The 17,527-nt window shown below is 45.8% G+C and overlaps 1 protein-coding gene, 1 long non-coding RNA gene and 1 other non-coding gene across 8 annotated transcripts in view; 2 read left to right on the top strand and 1 right to left on the bottom strand.

Annotated features, from left to right (window-relative positions):
* Positions 1–7,549: 7,549 nt before the first annotated feature.
* On the bottom strand, positions 7,550–16,420 carry LOC134415481 (uncharacterized). 2 transcript variants are annotated; one of them, XR_010027058.1, is made up of 4 exons: positions 16,324–16,420; positions 9,688–9,785; positions 8,768–8,904; positions 7,550–7,925 (listed from the first exon to the last, which is right to left on the bottom strand). It is a non-coding gene; the product is annotated as an uncharacterized LOC134415481 (long non-coding RNA). The 2 variants fall into 2 exon arrangements; XR_010027059.1 differs by lacking the exon at positions 16,324–16,420 and adding an exon at positions 10,982–11,271.
* The window catches only part of HS1BP3 (HCLS1 binding protein 3), a 57,466-nt gene continuing 53,208 nt past the window's right edge, over positions 13,270–17,527 (top strand). For 3 of the 5 annotated variants that reach the window (XM_063150901.1, XM_063150905.1, XM_063150903.1), the window contains exon 1: positions 13,708–13,767. In XM_063150901.1, the coding sequence (XP_063006971.1) occupies positions 13,724–13,767 (44 nt within the window). In that variant the 5' untranslated portion in view covers positions 13,708–13,723. Of the gene's footprint in view, positions 13,452–13,707; positions 13,768–14,977; positions 15,212–17,527 lie in introns of those variants that run through there. The other 2 variants (XM_063150902.1, XM_063150904.1) reach the window with 2 other exon arrangements.
* TRNAS-AGA (transfer RNA serine (anticodon AGA)) lies at positions 13,495–13,576 on the top strand. Its single transcript has one exon. It is a non-coding gene; the product is annotated as a tRNA-Ser (tRNA).

Raw genomic sequence — 17,527 nt, 5'->3', positions numbered from 1 at the left:
AAAAAGCTTTCCAATATCCCCTCAGGGAAAATTGTCCTATTCAGCATCTGGTTGACAGGGTCTGGCATAAGCCACCTGAAAATAGTGAGTCAAAACACAACTGAGCACTCAGTCAATTAAAACAAATTTTAAAAGCTGACTCTGCTTTTTGAAAAGTGCAGAGTCAGCAAGTAATTTGTCAAGGCACCAGTCACAGATGCTGGATCATGGTGATGACTCACCACAAGCGTCCTCATGGTGGTAGTCTAGGCCAGCATCTGGTTGGAAGGGGTGGGATTCACTTCATTTTGGGTTCCTTTTCAGTCTAACTAACCACCTTCTTCCCATTACTAGTTCCTGGGGGGAGAGCAGTACCTCCAGAAAGCAGTTCCTGCAGCATGAACACAGAGCCCAGCTGAGATAGCTGCCACAGAGGTCAAGAAAGCTGTCAGCTGTCTCCTCCCACCCCTGGATGAACATGCTACAAGGGGAAGCACTGTCCTACAGCTCTCCTCAAGCTCTGCTCCATGATTTCTTATTCTTATGTATTAAATCCTTTCATCTCCACTCAGTCTTTTTTTCTCTCATCAGTTTCCCACATCACATCCTCCCCAGTTTCTTGTCCTACAGCTCCCAGTCCCTTTGTCAAGGCTCCTGAGATCTGGGGGCATCAGGAAGGAGAAGGGGACACCTGGCTGGGAGAGTATTTGCCAGCAGATACCTAAGGGAACACCAGGAAAGGAACAGAATACCTCACCCTGATCTTTCCAGCTCCCACCTCCTCCTGGGAGACTCCTTCTCTGCCCTCTCCCCATCCCTTCCAGCCAGTGCTGCTCATGACTGCTGTGTCAGGCTCACTTCTCTGCCATTTCAGACAGAATTCCTCCATACCAAACCAAGTTCTTTGCTTTCCATTGCAATGCAAAGTCTTACCACCAACTCCAGTTATGGGTCATAACTCAAATAATAACTCGTTACCTCACTCATAACTTTCTGTGCAGCTGTTCACCACTATAGACATGGAAGGAGGGTGACTGGGTTTTTTTTTTCCTCCTTTAAGTTATCCTCCTATCCTTTGGTATTGTTGTTGCCTTTTTTCTCTCATTCACTTCAGTGTTCTAATCCCATGCTTTTATTTTCTGCCACGGGCCTGACAAATGGAACTAAATTCTGGCAAATTTGGTTTCCTGGACAGTTACTGGGGACACCACCAAGCCCTGGGGGTTGGCTGAGGTGTGCAGATGGCCAGAGCAGACCTGCCACCCTCAGCCCCAGCCCAGCACTCCTCTGTGCCTGCTGCTGTGCTGGGCTGTGAGGAGGAGGAGGAAGAATGGAGGAAGGTGGGTGTGTGGGTGGGGGGAAAGATGCGGTGAAAAGTTGTGTTTGATTGCAGCTTTGCATGGTCTGCATCACTCCCATCAAAGCTTGTCCCTGACCTCCCTGCCAGGGCAGCATGTCCTTCCATGACACACGTGGGGGCTTTGGCCCCACAGGAGAGATGGATCTCACCTGAGAGGCCCCACAGACACCAGCACACGCCACAGGGCAAACTGAGCAGCTCACAAACCAATTCTTACCACTGATACCTCCTGGTCTCCTACTCAGTTCTGCACTTCAAGCCCACCATTTCTGCTTCCCTTTTCCATCTTGCCTTTTCCAACTTTTTCTAAACAAAAATCCATGCTGTGTGCCTCTTTCTCCTTCAGCTGCCGAGCAGCATGAGAAGCTGGGAAGAGAACGCATCCCACGGAGCCATCGCCCCGTCCCAGCTCAGCAGAGGGGCCGGGGGCCGCGCTGGGACCGAGCATCCTCTGGAAGCGTGCATTCCCGGGAAGGGCTCTCCCAGGGCAGGAGCACCATCTCCTGGAGAAGGGATTCATAGCACTGCGGCTCCGCGGAAGGCGCTTTCCGAGGCGCGGGTGGGATGTGGGAGGCACTCGCAGTTCGGAAGGCACCCACTCCGGTTTCTCTCCGCGCAGGCTGTGAAATACTCATAAAGCAACCCAGCACAAGTGTGTCCTGTGTAAAAAGAGGGGAGATGGAAAACTGGCTGCAAATGGGAACACATTTTGTGGGCACACCCCTTTTTCTCTCTGCTCTGCATTAGACAGACTTGAGTGTGAGCTGCAGGATCAGGTGTTAAGTTTTAACTATGGGTATGTCAGGTGAAGTTGCATTTTATTTCACATTTGAGACTCTGTCTCAAACAGTCACCAAGTTCATACAAAGAGGAAATCAAATATTGCTTAAGGAAGGGTCCTTTGCAAAGTTTTGAGGTGTAACATAGAAGAAGCTTTCTGCCTATGTATCTTTCCATTGGTAAATGCAATAAAAGGAGATGTGTGCAATGTATTACATCCTGCAGCCCCTGCAGATTTATTTAGTTCTCCCACTAAAGCTAAAGGCATGCCTCTGGACAGGGACAGCTGCATGGATGGAGCTGGTGACACACATCAGTGTGGAATGTCAAGTGCCCTGTTGGGCATGACCTTGATTGTGTGTTCACAACTGCCTGTCTCAGCTCTCTGCAGACAAGCTGGTGTAGGCTGACATCAGTATTTGGGTAGCATCTGTTTGTGCCTCAATAAGAAAGGCACAGACCTGTTATTTATAGTAGGACACAAAGATGATCCTAGGGGTGGAGCACCTCTCCTATTCAGACTGGCTGAGAGAGCTGGGGCTGTTCAGGCTGGAGAAGGCCCTGGGGGCACCTCACTGCAGCCTTACAGTACTTACAGGGGGCTTACAGAAAATAAACAGAGCCATTTTTTATATGTGTAGACAGAGACAGGACAAGGGGAATAGTTTTAAACTACAAGAAGAGAGATTTAGATTTGATGATAGGAAGAAGTTATTTACTGTGAGGGTGGTGAGGCACAGCCACAGGTTGCCCAGAGAAGCTGTGGATGTCCTGTCCCTGGAAGTGTTCAAGGTCAGGTTGGATGGGACCCTGAGCAACCTGACCTGGTGGTGGAAAGTGTCCCTGCCCATGACAGTAGGGGGGGGAGAACAAGATCATATTTAAGGTCCCTTCCAACCCAGGCTTTTTTATGATTCTATGATTTATATTTAATGCAGGCAACACACTTGCTTTGCCTTGCCCACTTGTCTGTCCTTACCCACCAGAACACTTATGCACCTGAGACAATACCAGATTCTTTAATGTGAATATATGGTGCTACCTGAGACATCCAGACCTCCAGCTGCTGCCTCAGAAAAGAGGGGGGCTTCTAACCTTCTGCCTCCTTGACCAGCACGATGTCTATAGACCTTTTCCTAAGGTCTATAGACCTAAATGATTCTGTGAGTCCTGAGTATCCTGCAGAGAAACCCCAGGTACTTATTTTAGCACCTGAGCACGTGACCTTTTAAAAAGATCATCAGAATTTAGTAATTTTTTAGGAAAAAAATAAAATAAAATGGGACTTTCTGGTACTAAAGAAATCCTTGAAGAGCACAGCACTGTGTGCGGGTCACTTCAGCACTGTACAGGGAGCTCTGCTTATTTCTGTGGTTCACACATTGATCTCAAGGTTAGTAAGTCAAAATATGCCATTCTGGGCTCCTTCATCTGTGTCCAGAAGAAAAGTACAGCTCAAAATACTTAATATGACTGAGTCCTGTATGAAATTAAATTAAATTAAATTAAATGATTGTTGGGAGGGCAGCTGCTGATTTTCTAACCAGCACTTCACACTTGGAACATGGAGATGTTAAATTCTGCTTCTGTCCTTTCTGTGGGACCTCACCCTGCGTGCAGATTCAGTCTTGGCTGACAGTTTTCATAAGAGTCAAAGGCACAAGGATAGTTAAAGGTTTTCCTGGGCCTTGATGAATTACCAATGTGGAAACTGCAAATGAATCCAGATCTGAATCTTCTCTGCAGCTTTTTCCTCTGAATCTTCTCCACAGTTTTTTCCTCTGTACAGTACTGGCTTGTGGATACAATATTTATAAGACAGGTTATGAATATAAAAGCTCATGAGCTCTTCAGGCAGACATAATTGTGCAAGTAGAGGTAGCCACTTGGGCCACATCTATACACGTACATGAAATGTTGGTAGGAACACTCATTGGTACCAGGGTCACGTGCTGTGGATCAGCCTATGTCCACATGGATAAACTCCCATCATCTCCAAGACTGATGGTGATGTACAAGCTGTCAGCTGAGAAAGGTCCCCAGCCTGCTCCAGGAACTCTTCATCAGGGTCTGAGTCCAAAAACACACCAGAGACCCTCATAACTCTGTGACAATGCTGAGCTGGCTCCCTGGCATTATTAGTTTTATTGTGTAAATGAAACACTGGAGACCCTGGAGATCAGGGTGGGGTACCTGACAGGCTTGTGTATAGAAAACCTAGGTCATTGTCGGGATTGTCTGTGGCACTGCCTTCATTCCTTCAAAAGCTGATTCCAGCATGGCTGGGCTGCACCTTAGCTAGCCAAGAAACAGTGGCTTTGCTTGTTGGAAGAAATGTCTGGGTCCATGATATTTGGTGGGGAGCTGAGAAGCTGCAGCAAGAGCAGTGAAGAACACTGCCTTGGGAAGGGCTGGCGGGGATCCTGGGGCAGCCACACTCCTTCCCACCTTAGTTTTGCCCTCTCTTTTGCAACAAGTCCCTGACTGCTCTTGTGGGCAGCTTGGGAAAAGGACTGAGGAAATACTAAAGTTGTATTTACAACCTTGCACAGGATTGGAATGGATGTTCCTGGTGGAGTGTCAGAAGGGAAGAGCACCTTCCATGCAAACAGCCTTTTTTTTTCAGTTCCTGCATTTCCCAGTAAAAATACTTCCCAGTTCAGCACTGCCCAGACCACTTCCCCTGACTGCAATGCTCAGGTAGCAATTACCATTCTGGTTTTGTAATTGTAGCTTTGAATGCCCCAGTGACTGATTCCAGCTTAGGCTCCATCGTATGAACGAGGAATAAAAACAGCTGGTTGTAGGACCAGCTTGAACAATGTGCTCTCCCAAGGAGACTTCATTTCCATTCTCCTCAGGATGATTGTTTCTCTCACCACGTGGTGGTTGCTTCTTGCACTAGAGAAAACTGAAAACTTGACTCATGAGAAAAATATCCAAAATGTTTGCTACACCACTGTACCCTAAAAGGCTACAGCTCTTTCTGGGGACATTTTTCCCTCTGTCGTTCTGAAGCACAATCACCCACTTCTCTAAAATCTCCAACACCCATGGAGGGCCACTTTAGTGTTCACTGTTTTGAAGGAATGTGATAAAGTATTTAGGATAGATTCATTTCACTTGATCTACAACATGAGATTTGTTAGACACACATCAGCTGTGCCATTCCTTGAATCAGAAGTTTTCCTTTTGTCTATTGACTACAAAGCCAGTCTACCAGATCAGCACAGAGCAAGATGCTGTGCAGGTCAAAATCTAATTTAAAGCATGAATAATCTCCCTGTGTGACACTAGATAAGCAAGTAGTTACTGCTTCATAACACCTTTACAATTGCAGCCACAAATATCTTAATTAAAAACCCATGAATGTAAATACCATGTCCATATTACCCAGAATCTGTTCACCACTTTCTAGGTAAGCATCAGAGCATCTGACTCAAAATGCTTGTTGTAAAGTATCTGTGGGCTAAACTCAGCTCCTGAAAGAAACAGCAATGCCCTGGAAAGATGCTCACCTTCCTACTCCAGCTGTGTATGAATGGCTGGTTGATGAGGTGGGTTGTACTGATGGTGCTTTGAGACAAAGGCATCTTGCAGATCTCCTTGGACAACTGAGTCACTCTATCCTGGCTTGCTGTCACCTAGAAAAGGTTGGGCCATTGAAATGGCTCTCATGGCATCTGCCAAACTAGTTATCTTGGATTGAAAAAAATGCAGCAGAACCAATGTGACTCAGTTTACCAAAAAGCCTGCATTGTACTTGTATTTTATTTCCATCACATTGGAGGTATATGAGAAGTGGCTGGTGAGCCAAATCAAACAGGTATCTGCTGAGTTTATGCCTCAGCTTTTCCCTTAGAGGGACACAAATCCTGGCCTCTCACCTACTGAGCTGCCAGGTTTTTACAGTGGTTGGAGGAGCTGAAATTTGTCCAGCCATTCCCTCCTGTGTTGCGCTTGGTTAAAATTGAGTCACTGCAGTGTTTTTCAGTGGGGAGCAGCCACAGAGACTGGCAGATACAGGGAGCAACAGACAGAGCAATGGCACACACTTTTTTAGGAAGAGGTGCTGAAGAATAACATACTAACACCCCTTCACCTCCCAGCCCTTTTTGTTTTGCTTGCTAATTCCGAAAGTTGAAATTTTTCCTTTTGGGAGAATTTCAGTTAGGTCCAGAATCACTCATAAAAAATGGAGGAATTGTTTCAACAATGACCCTGAAATGTTTCCTAATTTTAAAACGAAATCCAGGAACAAAACCTGGCCAGCTCTGACCAGGATGGCTCACACTGTGCCCTGGTGGGCAGTTCAGCGGAGAAGCCTGGGTCTCCATCACTCTCAGCCTTTACACTTCCTTACACAGTCAGGAATCTGCATACAGGGAGTCATTTCCACACTTTCACACGGTAATGAGCAACCAGGAGCCAACACCAAAACCAAGCAGGCCTTGGGCTCTTGCTCATCTCCAACTAAATAACTTAGCACAAACATAAACACCTCCAGAGCTTATTTGGTGGGAGTGAGAGAAGTGATGGTAAAATCCTTGGGCTTCGGTCAGGTGTGTGGTGAAGACAGATTTGAAAATCTTGGCAACATGTTTAGGTGGAAACTTGTGCAGTTATTGACTGTTCCTTCACTTTTCCTGGACTGGGGAAATACTTTCCATTGCTGCTATGTAAAGACTTAACTACCCAAAACCTATGGTTTCTTTAGGGGGGAAAAAAAATTAAAATCACTGTATCTGTCTACTGTAGATGTGGTTTTTGAATAATAGAGACAACTTTCTGCATTTTAGGGTTTGGTTTTATTAAACTGAGGGAAACCAGGAAATCTCATCTTTTCTTCCTCACTGGCTACCATGAAACTGATCCATGATTTACCTAGTACCCCCAAATTTAAGAGAGGTGGAATTTTAATTCCAGGGCTGAAGCAGGTCAAGAGCCAGGCTTATCTTTCAGCAGGGATTACCTATGGTTTATACTAGATTATTCCTGACATGTGGCTCATCATATTACAGGTTAAATGTTTAAAGCAGGGAGGAAAGCATGAGGCATAATGAATAACAGCTCTATAACTCTGCTCCTTTCTCTCCAGAATAAATCTATACTGAGTTTAGGAGGTGTGTAGATTAAAAGACTGCCATGACAGGCTATCAACAACCTTACCACATCATATAACAAGAGTGAATTTTAAATCTCCCATTTTGGCTACCTTTGAAACTCACTGAGAAGCCCAGTCCTAATATAAAATCTCCTAGTGGTTCACATCTGGGTTTTGTAATTGTCATCTGAAAACAAATAGTGTTAGGAGTGATAAGTGAGTGATCATCTCACTGGACTCTTAGCACAGCCTTTTTCAGTAATGAAATTATATTGCATCTCTCCCAAATCAAGGCTGGAAAAAAATTCCATGTTCAGCTTTTAAACTGTGTTTCCATAGCTGATTTATTTTGTTTTTAAATATGTTCATTTGCCCTTGCTTTTTCCCCCACATTTTATTTCCTATACCCTAAGCAGGGCTCTGATTTCCCCTCATCCTGCCATGATTACAGCTAGAGTCCTCTGCCAGGGATTCAAAACTTGGTGGACAATTTCCTCTGGGCTTATAAACCCACTGTTGTTCTCCTGCTGCTTTGAGGAGATGAAAAGCAAATCCATGAGCTGCCAAGAATCACACCCAGGCAGGGATGCAGTGCTGCAGGAGCTGGTCCCTGCTCAGTGTACAGGAGACAGACATGACCCTGGGATGAGTTCATGGGGTCACACCTTGACCCTGATGGAGACCCTTCATCTCCCCGTGCCCCTGTGAAGAACAGAGAGGGATTAAACTGTAGGGCTGCAGTCCATTCACATTGAACAGAATGAACAGACCCCAGCCACAAATCAGTCAATATTCTAACAGGCTCTGAGAAGTTTTTCTTCCTTGCTTTAACCCTTTGTGGGACCTCAGTGCCTGCTGGAGATGGCTGGTGAGCAGTCCTCGAGCACAGGTGGCAATTATTCCCCTTTTTCATACCACTAAGTCCCCTGGTGAGGCTGGTGGCTGAGAAAACCCCTCTGGGCAGTGTGTCGGTGTAAGTTAACTATTTGTGTATCAAAAGTAAATACAGACATCAGTCCTAAGTGCAAACACATCTCTGACTGACTTTAGGTCTGTAGAAAACCCCAGTGTAACTGGTTGTGAGCACAAGCTGGGGATTACCCTGGAGCTGGTGGGATTGTGTGTGTGAGTGAATGCTGCCAAACAGGTGGGCAGTGGGCTCCCAAAGGGGGAGTGCCACGCTTCAGCAGATGCTATGAAGAAAATTAACTCTGCTGCATGCAAAACCAGCCCGATGAGACTCAGGTGGGGACTGCAGTCAGCACCAGTGCCCGTCCCGTGTCCATAGGTGGTATTTGAGTGCTCTCTAGTGGACAGAAAACGGATCAGAGGCGAACAAAACTGATATGCTGTCCCTGAGCCTAAACACTCTCAGCTGAGTGTCTGAGCACTGGGACTGTAATACCCACACACCATGGGCCTGTGCCAAGCGTCTGAGAGCAGGATTTGGGAGGGGGGCTCAAAGCCAGGTGTCCCTGATCTGTGACACGAGGGCAGAGGTTTGATAGAGCGCAGTGCAGGGTGGCAAGGGATGCCCACCTCACCTGGTAAGAGCTGACTCACAAGCACAAGAGCCACCTCCATCCCTTTTCCACTCCTTTTCAGCGCTTTTCCTTGTGTTGAAGAAAACACCTGCAGTTCCTGCTCTTGTGTGTAGTCAGCAGTTAGGAGAGCAGAGGTACTGTGGAAGGAGAGTAGAAATATTGGTCGTGGAAGGGAAGAAAGAAGTGGGGGAAAATGATATAAACTCATTTCCCAGCTGCTGCTGAGCCTCAGGAGCCCTTTGCTCTGAAAGCCCTACCAGTGCTGGACATAGCAGCTCTGAGGGAAAATATTCTTGTTTCATAGCACAAAGTGATAAGCAACTGGGCAAAGTGGAGACCTAGACTATGTCAGTGTGAAAAACCAAGGTTATCAAAAAGTCAGCTCAGGACACAAGCCATAAAATAGTTATGTAGTAGGGATTCCCAGACCAGCAGAACCATACTGCTGAACCCAAATGTTTAAAAGGTGTCCCAAAATCATTACATTAATAAGGATATTGCATTGCAGTTGGGATTTACTTATAGTAAGTATCTGAGTTTTGAGTTCTAAGAATAACTTATTTTCCTTTTGATTCTATGAAATGACAGCTAAAAGATTTCTTATGGTGGTGGTAGTAAAACCAGAAACAGACACTTGACTCAGGAAACAGCAACACCTCTAGTTAAAGAGGTTATGTGCTCTCCCCACAAACTCTTTGTTTAAAACCTGGCTTCTCCATCACCTCTGTGTTGGGAGAGATATCTTAGCCTTCCTGGACAATACCATTTTCAGCATGAGTTCCTCTTACATGGACACTTTCTAATGCTCAGACATCTGGAAGACAACAAAAACCTCCTTCAACCTCCAAGCAACAATTGCTTGTCTCCCACTCATTCTTTTCCTTCACTTTCTAGAAGCTTTTGACAGAAATCAGACTTACCTTTTCTTGGAGTATCTTCTCTCACTTGGAGCAGTCATCTTTGGCCTTGCCTCATTTATGCAGAAACCACAGAGGGTTTAGTACAGTACCACACATACCTGCAGTAAAAGAACATGCATTTCTATTTAGGCAGTCATTCTATGCAAATTAATAGTTTTACTATAGAGGTTATGCATAAATTAGGCTAGTAAATACAGACTGCATGAATATGCTGATTGAGTTTGGTGAGGGTATGGAAAGAAAAGGAAAACAGAAAAAGAAAGGATAAAAGTAAGTCAAGCAATGTACTATACCAGTCAGTACTGCAGAGCTAAGAGGCAGGGAAAAAAAGCCACAAATCCCAAAGAAAATAGTCCTGAAACTTCAGAGAGTTTCTTTGTCTTTCCTTTGCTCATAAAGAATTTAACTGAGGCAGAAGGGATCATGAAAGAGAGAAAAATAGCTGAGGGTAACCCAAGTAGTAGGTAAGAAAATGTAAGTTTACAAGTGATGATTATTATTGGTATTGGTTCTCAGATTCTTTGGACATTCTTGTAGGGGGATAGAACATAAGTAAATAAAGGTAGTATAGAAAGTAATCTTAGCCCCTAAAGAGTTGCAGCTGAGCCAATTACTAAGGATTAGGAGCAGGCCTGATGCTAACAGGCCGCAGCTGCAGCCAGTCAGCAGAGTGTTATAAAAGAGTGGATTGGGTGGCTGAGGGGAACTGGAGTCAGTGCCTGCTGTGAGGGCAAGGGAGAGTCAGTGCCTGGAGGAGCTGCCTACAAGAAACATCAAGGAGGTATGAAACTCTGGCAATATGGAACCCTTGCAATGTAATGTAATAGAACAGTTGTAATATAATGACAACAAATGGTGACCCTGATGTGATTTGGGAAAAAGGACTCAACTACTAAGCTATATAACCCCCATGGATTTGGGGAAACAGGATTTGACTATATGACCCCGTGGATTCAGGGAGAAGGACTTGAATACTAAACTATTGGTAAAATATATCAATTACAGCTATTAATGTTCGTTAAATATAAGTATAAAAGGTTTTGAAGATAAGTACTTTGCAAACTGAGAAAAGCTGCAAAACTGATCTAACGTTTTGAAATAGATGTATTTGTACTATATTATGTTGTTTGAACATTTGTGTAACTCTTAGTTCTAAATGAAATATATCAATGTGTGATAATGTTAATTTATTTGAATATGTCCTTCTAGAAATGCTGTAACTCTGTAATTAAAAGGGGGAATTGTAGGAGGATAGAATACAAGTAAATAAAGGAAGTGTAGAAAGTAATCTTACCCCCTAAAGAGTTGCAGCTGAGCCAATTACTAAGGATTAGGAGCAGGCCTGATGCTAACAGGCCGCAGCTGCAGCCAGTCAGCAGAGTGTTATAAAAGAGTGGATTGGGTGGCTGAGGGGAACTGGAGTCAGTGGCTGCTGTGAGGACAAGGAAGAGTCAGTGCCTGGAGGAACTGCCTACAAGAAACATCAAGGAGGTATGGAACTCTGGCAATATGGAACCTTTGTAATGTAATGATAATAGAACCTTTGTAATATAACGACAACACATTCTCCCATAGGCTTTCCCCTGCAGGTTTCCAGTGGGCTAATTGAGTAAAAAAATTGGTTAAGTGGAAGAAATTTTCTGTGTAGCATCCAAAGCAACATGGGAATCAAACTTCAAGTATTCTGGGAGCTTGCTTTTCAAAGAGGGAAAATTGATGCTTAGCTCCTGCAGATAGCTCTATTGGCATGTTAGTTTTCTACTGACAGGTTTGATCTGTGTCCACCTTTGAGGCAGAGGTTCACTCTTCACAGTCACTATCTGAACAAAGACCCTGCCCTAACCTTGTGGGAAAATCGGCTGATTATTTCCACAACTTCAGAGGTTAGCACCACTGGGGCACTTGTTTTATTCATATGTTATGATGATATGGGCTGTGGAGTTATAAAAATGCCCTATATGACAAGATTTGTTAGGAAATCGGGTAAACAGGCAGTGCTCAGACTTCTCCATGAGTGCACAGACACAGCATACACAGTCTCTCCAGGACACAGAGTGGCAGCTCACCGGGGCCAAGCAGACACTTCTGTTTGGGGAGAAAATCCCCAGCTTTTGAAGCCCCTTCACAGGCACTTGGCAACTTCTGGAAGGACACTGCTCAGTGAGCATGACAAGCTTCAGCGGGAGCTCATGGGCTCAGGTCCTGATCTATTTTTGTTGTCTCAGATAGCAAACTGCCAGCTGCTTACTCCTTGTTACTATCTGAATAAATTGCATTATCCAGGAAGTCAAATGGGAATAAAAAATGCCATTAGAGAAGCAATTTGTTTAGCCATAAAACTATTCATTATAAGCTTTCAGGAGCTCAACCCCAGGGCTTTTTAACCCTTCAGAGGCCACATGAGAACAATTAATCTTCCAAAAGCGCTTTCTGGTGGCTTGCAGCATTTCTGGAAACTGCAACTCCTGTGCCAGAAAGGCTGCAGCTGGGTGGTGGTGTCTACACTCTGCTTAACGAAAGGTTTGTAGTGGCAGGGAGAGAAAACAATGGGGATTTAGGAAGGAACCCCACCTATGAAGTCTCCCTTTTGTTTTGACTCATAGTTTCATGTTCCAGATTTCTTGTTTCACCACAAGCATCAAAAGATTGTTCTGTGTCTGCTACTTTGGATCGCTCTTGATTTTGACATTTCCATCACTCCCAAACTCCTCCAGGGTGAAAAGTCTCAATCTACTCACTAGGTCCTCTTTCAAGGGCTGCTCCTCTCTGGGGACACTGCTGTACACCCAGTTGAGGTGCTGAGCCTGTTTGGAGGCTGGCTGCACTGATGCAGTGTCAGCATCTGTTTTTTATCACTTTTATAATATTCCCTGGCTGTGGTTTCTGCCTGTCCAGAGAAGGACAGCAGAGCTGGTGAGAAGGGTCTGGACCACAAATGTGATGAGGAGCAGCTGAGGGAGCTGGTGGTGTTTAACCTGGAGAAAAGGAGGCTCCGGGGGAACCTCATCACTCTGCAACCACCTGAAAGGAGGATGCAGCCAGGTGGGGGTCTCTTCTCCCAAGTAACAAGTGACAGATGAAGACAGAGCCTCGTGTTGCACCTGAAGAGGTTTAAATTGGATATTAGGAGAAAAAATTCTACACTGAAAGGGTCGTCAGGCATTGGGATAGGCTGTTCAGGGAAGTTGTGGAATTGCTGTCTCTGGAAGTGTTCAAATAAACACGCGGCTGCAGCACTTAGGGTTATGGTTTAGTGGTGAACATGGTGAATGGGTAAACGATTAGATCCCATGATCTTAGAGGTCTTTTCCAACCATAACAACTTGTAATTCCGTGTTCCACAAAGCTGTGCCTGCTGCGAAGCTTTTTTCCAGGCGCTTCCCTGCAGGAGCCGTGCCCGGCAGCGCAGAGAGGCCGCGGGATAACCAAGGGCCCAGGTACGCTCGGCAGCCCACAAACAAACCCGGGCAGCCCAGCCGAGCCGCGGGTGCCCCAGAGGCAGCACAAGGACCGGCTGCTTCCCTCTTCTTTCCCAAAATAAACTTCGGAACACGCAGCCGCTCCGAGGCGTGTGGCCGGGCTGCGGGGGTGGCCGTGCCTCGCACCCGGCTGGCGCTGCCTCGGGAAGCAGCGCCGTCCCCACTGTGTCAGCGGGAGTGCGTGCGAGCTGTTTCCCGTGACGAGGAAGAGAAGTGCCCGGGCATTCACCGAGGTTTGGGGGAAGTTGCGGGAAGTTCGGGTCCGGGAGGAAGAGGAATGGCGGGGTGAGTTAGTGGGGCTCACGCGGCAGCACTCTTGCCCGTCGGTGTAGTCGTGGCCGAGTGGTTAAGGCGATGGACTAGAAATCCATTGGGGTCTCCCCGCGCAGGTTCGAATCCTGCCGACTACGAGCGGCGCTCCTCTTTTCCTCCCCGTGCTGGATGTTTTTTTCTTTCATCCCCCCCGCTCCGTTTTGCACCGGAGCCGGCGGCGCCTGACATCCGGCAGGACGGGGGGTCCGGCCCCGGGAGGAGAGGCGGGACCTCCTCCCGCGGCCATGGAGCTGCGCCGCGCGGCGCCCGCCGTGCTGGCCACCACCAGGTACCGTGAGGGGACGGGCCGGGCAGCGCCCCGCGCCCCCATCGGCCGCGGCGGGGCAGCCCGGGGGGAGCGGGCAAGGAGAAAGGGAAGGGGAAGCAAAGGAAGGAGCGGCGGAGGCTGAGAGGAAGCTGGGTGGTGGTGTGTGGATATGCCCCGGGGCACGTCAGATGTTCGCCAGTTTTCCTGCATTCCACAGCCGGAGGGATCCCTGGCCCGTCCTGTGTGCCCTCCCTCTCCTCTTGTGACTGCTCCGCGTCCTTTGCCGTCCGCTCCGGCGCAGCTTTGGGTGCTGTCGCCCATCGGACACATCCTTGCCTTGTCGGGGTTCAGAGATGGGTGGGCAGGAATAAGAATTTATCCTGCGGTGTGCGGCGGTGTCACGGTGCTTTGGCTGGTGCCCATGCCCGCTGCTGTGCCCTGTATTCCTGTATCCCCTCCCCGTGTCCCCGCTGGCCGGCAGCCCAGGGACGGGCAGAAAACGAGTTTATTCTCCTTTCCCACCTCCTGGAAGCTGTCCCTGCGTGGTGCAGGGGCGCTCTTCTCCTTTGCGTTGTGTTTAAGCCCTGTTTCTTCCTAGGTGTGGTAAAGGAATCCTGATGAGAAATACCTCAAGAAGAAAATGCTTATGGCAGTCTTTTATAGGGAAATTGATGGATCTCTTTCTCTCTCTCTCTCTCTCTTTTTTTTTTTTTTTTTTTTTTTTTTTAATCTCTATGAGATATTTGAGACCACATGAAAGCAGTTTCCTATCAGATGAGACATGAGAAGCAGAAGTGTTGATTCAGCAAGGTCCTTACCTCCTAGGACATAAATAATGATTATTTCAGTCGATTTAACTTCAAAGTAATTATTTTAATCCTGAAATATTTGGCTGTATCAGCGATGGACTTTCCTTGAAGCAGTGGCCTTGAATCTTCAAATGTATCTAATGTGACTAACAGATGTTTTTTAGGACTGACTTTAATATAAAGTTTAGCCTTGGAAATGGAAATTGGAACACCTGGATTAATTTTACAGTTGTTAGATTGAAAGACTCACTTGCAAATTGTCCCACCGAAGTTGGAATGCTTTCAGTGATAAAATTGGGCATAGATGCATGTGTGGGATTAAGACTTTAGCAAGTGGACATACTTTTTAGCTTCTGTGGTGAAATAGCTGTATAGTTATGACGTTTTCCACTATTTTTTCCACATACTTGTTTTGTGAATAGGATTCCTAGTTGCTGTGGTAATATAAATCATGGAATCACAGACAATGCTGAGTTGGATCATGGAGTCCAGTTCCTGGCTCGGCTCAGGACATCCCAAGGATCACACCGTGTGCCTGAGAGCATTGTCCAAACACTTCTTGAACCCTGTCAGGCTTGGTGCTGTGATCGCTTCTCTGGGGAGCCTATAAAATCTGTGTGCTTGTAATTAGACCAGGCAGAGAAATAAACTATTTGGTGAGTACTTTCCCTTCATCTAATAAATAAAACTAGTTGTACATTTTTTTCTCCTTCTGTGATGACCAGGAATGTCACAATTTGGTCCCCTCTGGAGAGAGGTTTTTGGAGCTGGGTGCTGCTGGCGAATCTGAGTTTATCAAGGCAGGAAGCACAGACTCTGCTCTCCTGGCCATGCAGATGCTGGAATAAATGTTTCTCTGGTCACAGCACTTGCATCTCTTGTTTTACTTTCTTTCTGGAGGTGCCTATTAGCTATCCCCCATGTTGGCCTTTCAGCACAGAAAGCAGATTAATTAAAATACAATTAAATAATGATATGCAAATCAAAAATCCAGGAGTGAACACCCAGCTCTTCCATGGGCTGTGGAAGCTGCTCAGTTCAGCTGACCTTTGTAGTCTGCACTTCCTCTGTTCTGGGCCAGTCCTGCATGGTCTGATTGTGCAGTGCTCTGATTCACAGCAGTGCTGCTGGTATGAATGGCCTCCTTGTATTTGGGTGAAGTGGTTCCTGTTAGGATGGTTATCCATGTGCCCAGGTCTCTGGTGAACTGTCTGTTTTGTAGACAGAAGTGTAAACTGGAGATAAGCTAGATTCAAATAAAGAGTAGAAGCAGTAAACCTGTGTGTCCAAGTTAAACAACCAGTTTTCTCCATTTGCTGCTTTTTTTTTTTTTTTTTAAGATACAAGTGCAAAAATAATTGATTTTATGTGAAAGATGCAGTGAAACTATATTCTGTCTTGGGGTTTGCAGGTGCTGATTCTGTTTGAATAGCAATAACAGTATTTAATTAGTTAAAACATTAGGCTGCTTATTTTGAAGGCATTACAAGAACTAGGGAGCACTTTGGATAGTATGCTCTGTTTGTCTCAGCCTCCCTGCTGGTTTCTGTTTGTTTAGAATCAGTTTTATATTTACAAAGAAATCCCATTGCTATAGAAGATAATAGGGTTGGATTTCCTGTAGGAGATGATAATAAAAATGATCATAAAGCCTAAAGCAAGCAAAAACTTAGCTATTCCCGCTCCCTCTAACAATTTTCCATGACATTTTAGCACAGACTTCTAACAACTTTAAAAGAAAAACCCTGGGTATAGATGAAGTACTTACTAACTCCATTGCAGTTTCAGAACTCTCTAATACAGCAGCTCTTGCAGTGAAGTTGTCATTGTGTCATCTCAGAACATCTGTACATGGTTGCTAAATGCCATTGAGGATGGTTCACTGGGCATTACTCCTTTTATTTATATTAGAGGTGAAAAGCAGGTTAATTAGTCATTTATACTCTGTGTTAACAGAAGCAGAATCACAGACCCATTTGAGATTGAAAAGACCTTTAACATCATCAACTCCAAGCATTAACCCAGCACTGCCAGGTCCACACTAAACCCTGTTCCCAGGTGCCACATCCACACATCCTTTCAAGGACCCACTTCCCTCGGTTTGTGGGTCATTTTTAGTATGAGTGACAGACCTTTTGGCTGCCATAGCTGCAGTCACAACCTGAGTGACTGCACATCTGGAGAGCTGTTAAGATCTGATTATTGTGATTATTAGAGAGCGATACTTTACCCAAATTAACGTGCAAATGAGATCATATGCTAAAAATCAACAATGCAGATTTTATTAAGTGAAATGTGTGAGAGACAAAGACACAGGGTGGGGGGGAAAGGCAGAGAGAGAACAATTAAGTAGAAAGATCATCACTAGCCTTGTGGATCCAGCGTTGTTTTGTTGGTCCTTCTTCACCCTTTTTGGTGGTAAGGGTCCCACAAAACATACAGTTTAATGGAATGGGTTAATATACATTCAGGTATAAATAGGTATGCCCAGGCACCTCCCCTTCAGGGTGGGGTTTTGCACTGTCTTTTGCTACACTGTGAATCATGTACAGTCCTCTGATGGAAAGACCCAGAAATAAATCTAGGGGTGCTTTGGGTGACTTTGCTGGTTTATGACACCTTTTAAGACATGGCAGCTGCCTCTCATGCCTGTGTAGTTGAGCCTGTTATGCCCCATCAGAAGAGATAAAAACCCTCAGGCCTCAGAGTGTGAATGCTCTGTGCTCAGTGTGTCTCTTCTTTGGAGTCATTGGACTATGGTCTCCTGCAGTCCAGAGCTGACCTTCAGCACAGTTCTAGGCTGGCCTTCTCCATGGACTCCCTGCAGCATTACACTCTTCTCCCCCACTCTTGTTTACCTCTCCTTAGGTTTGAGATAACTTGGACAACAGTACTCCCTTCATCTTATCTCAAGTCCCCATCACGTGGCTTAATTTACTGTCCATATTTCCAGGAACTCACAGGGGCAGATT

Source organism: Melospiza melodia, chromosome 3, assembly GCF_035770615.1.
Source record: "Melospiza melodia melodia isolate bMelMel2 chromosome 3, bMelMel2.pri, whole genome shotgun sequence".
NCBI classification, from domain to species: Eukaryota; Metazoa; Chordata; class Aves; order Passeriformes; family Passerellidae; genus Melospiza; species Melospiza melodia.
This window is presented reverse-complemented; position numbering and strand designations above follow the sequence as displayed.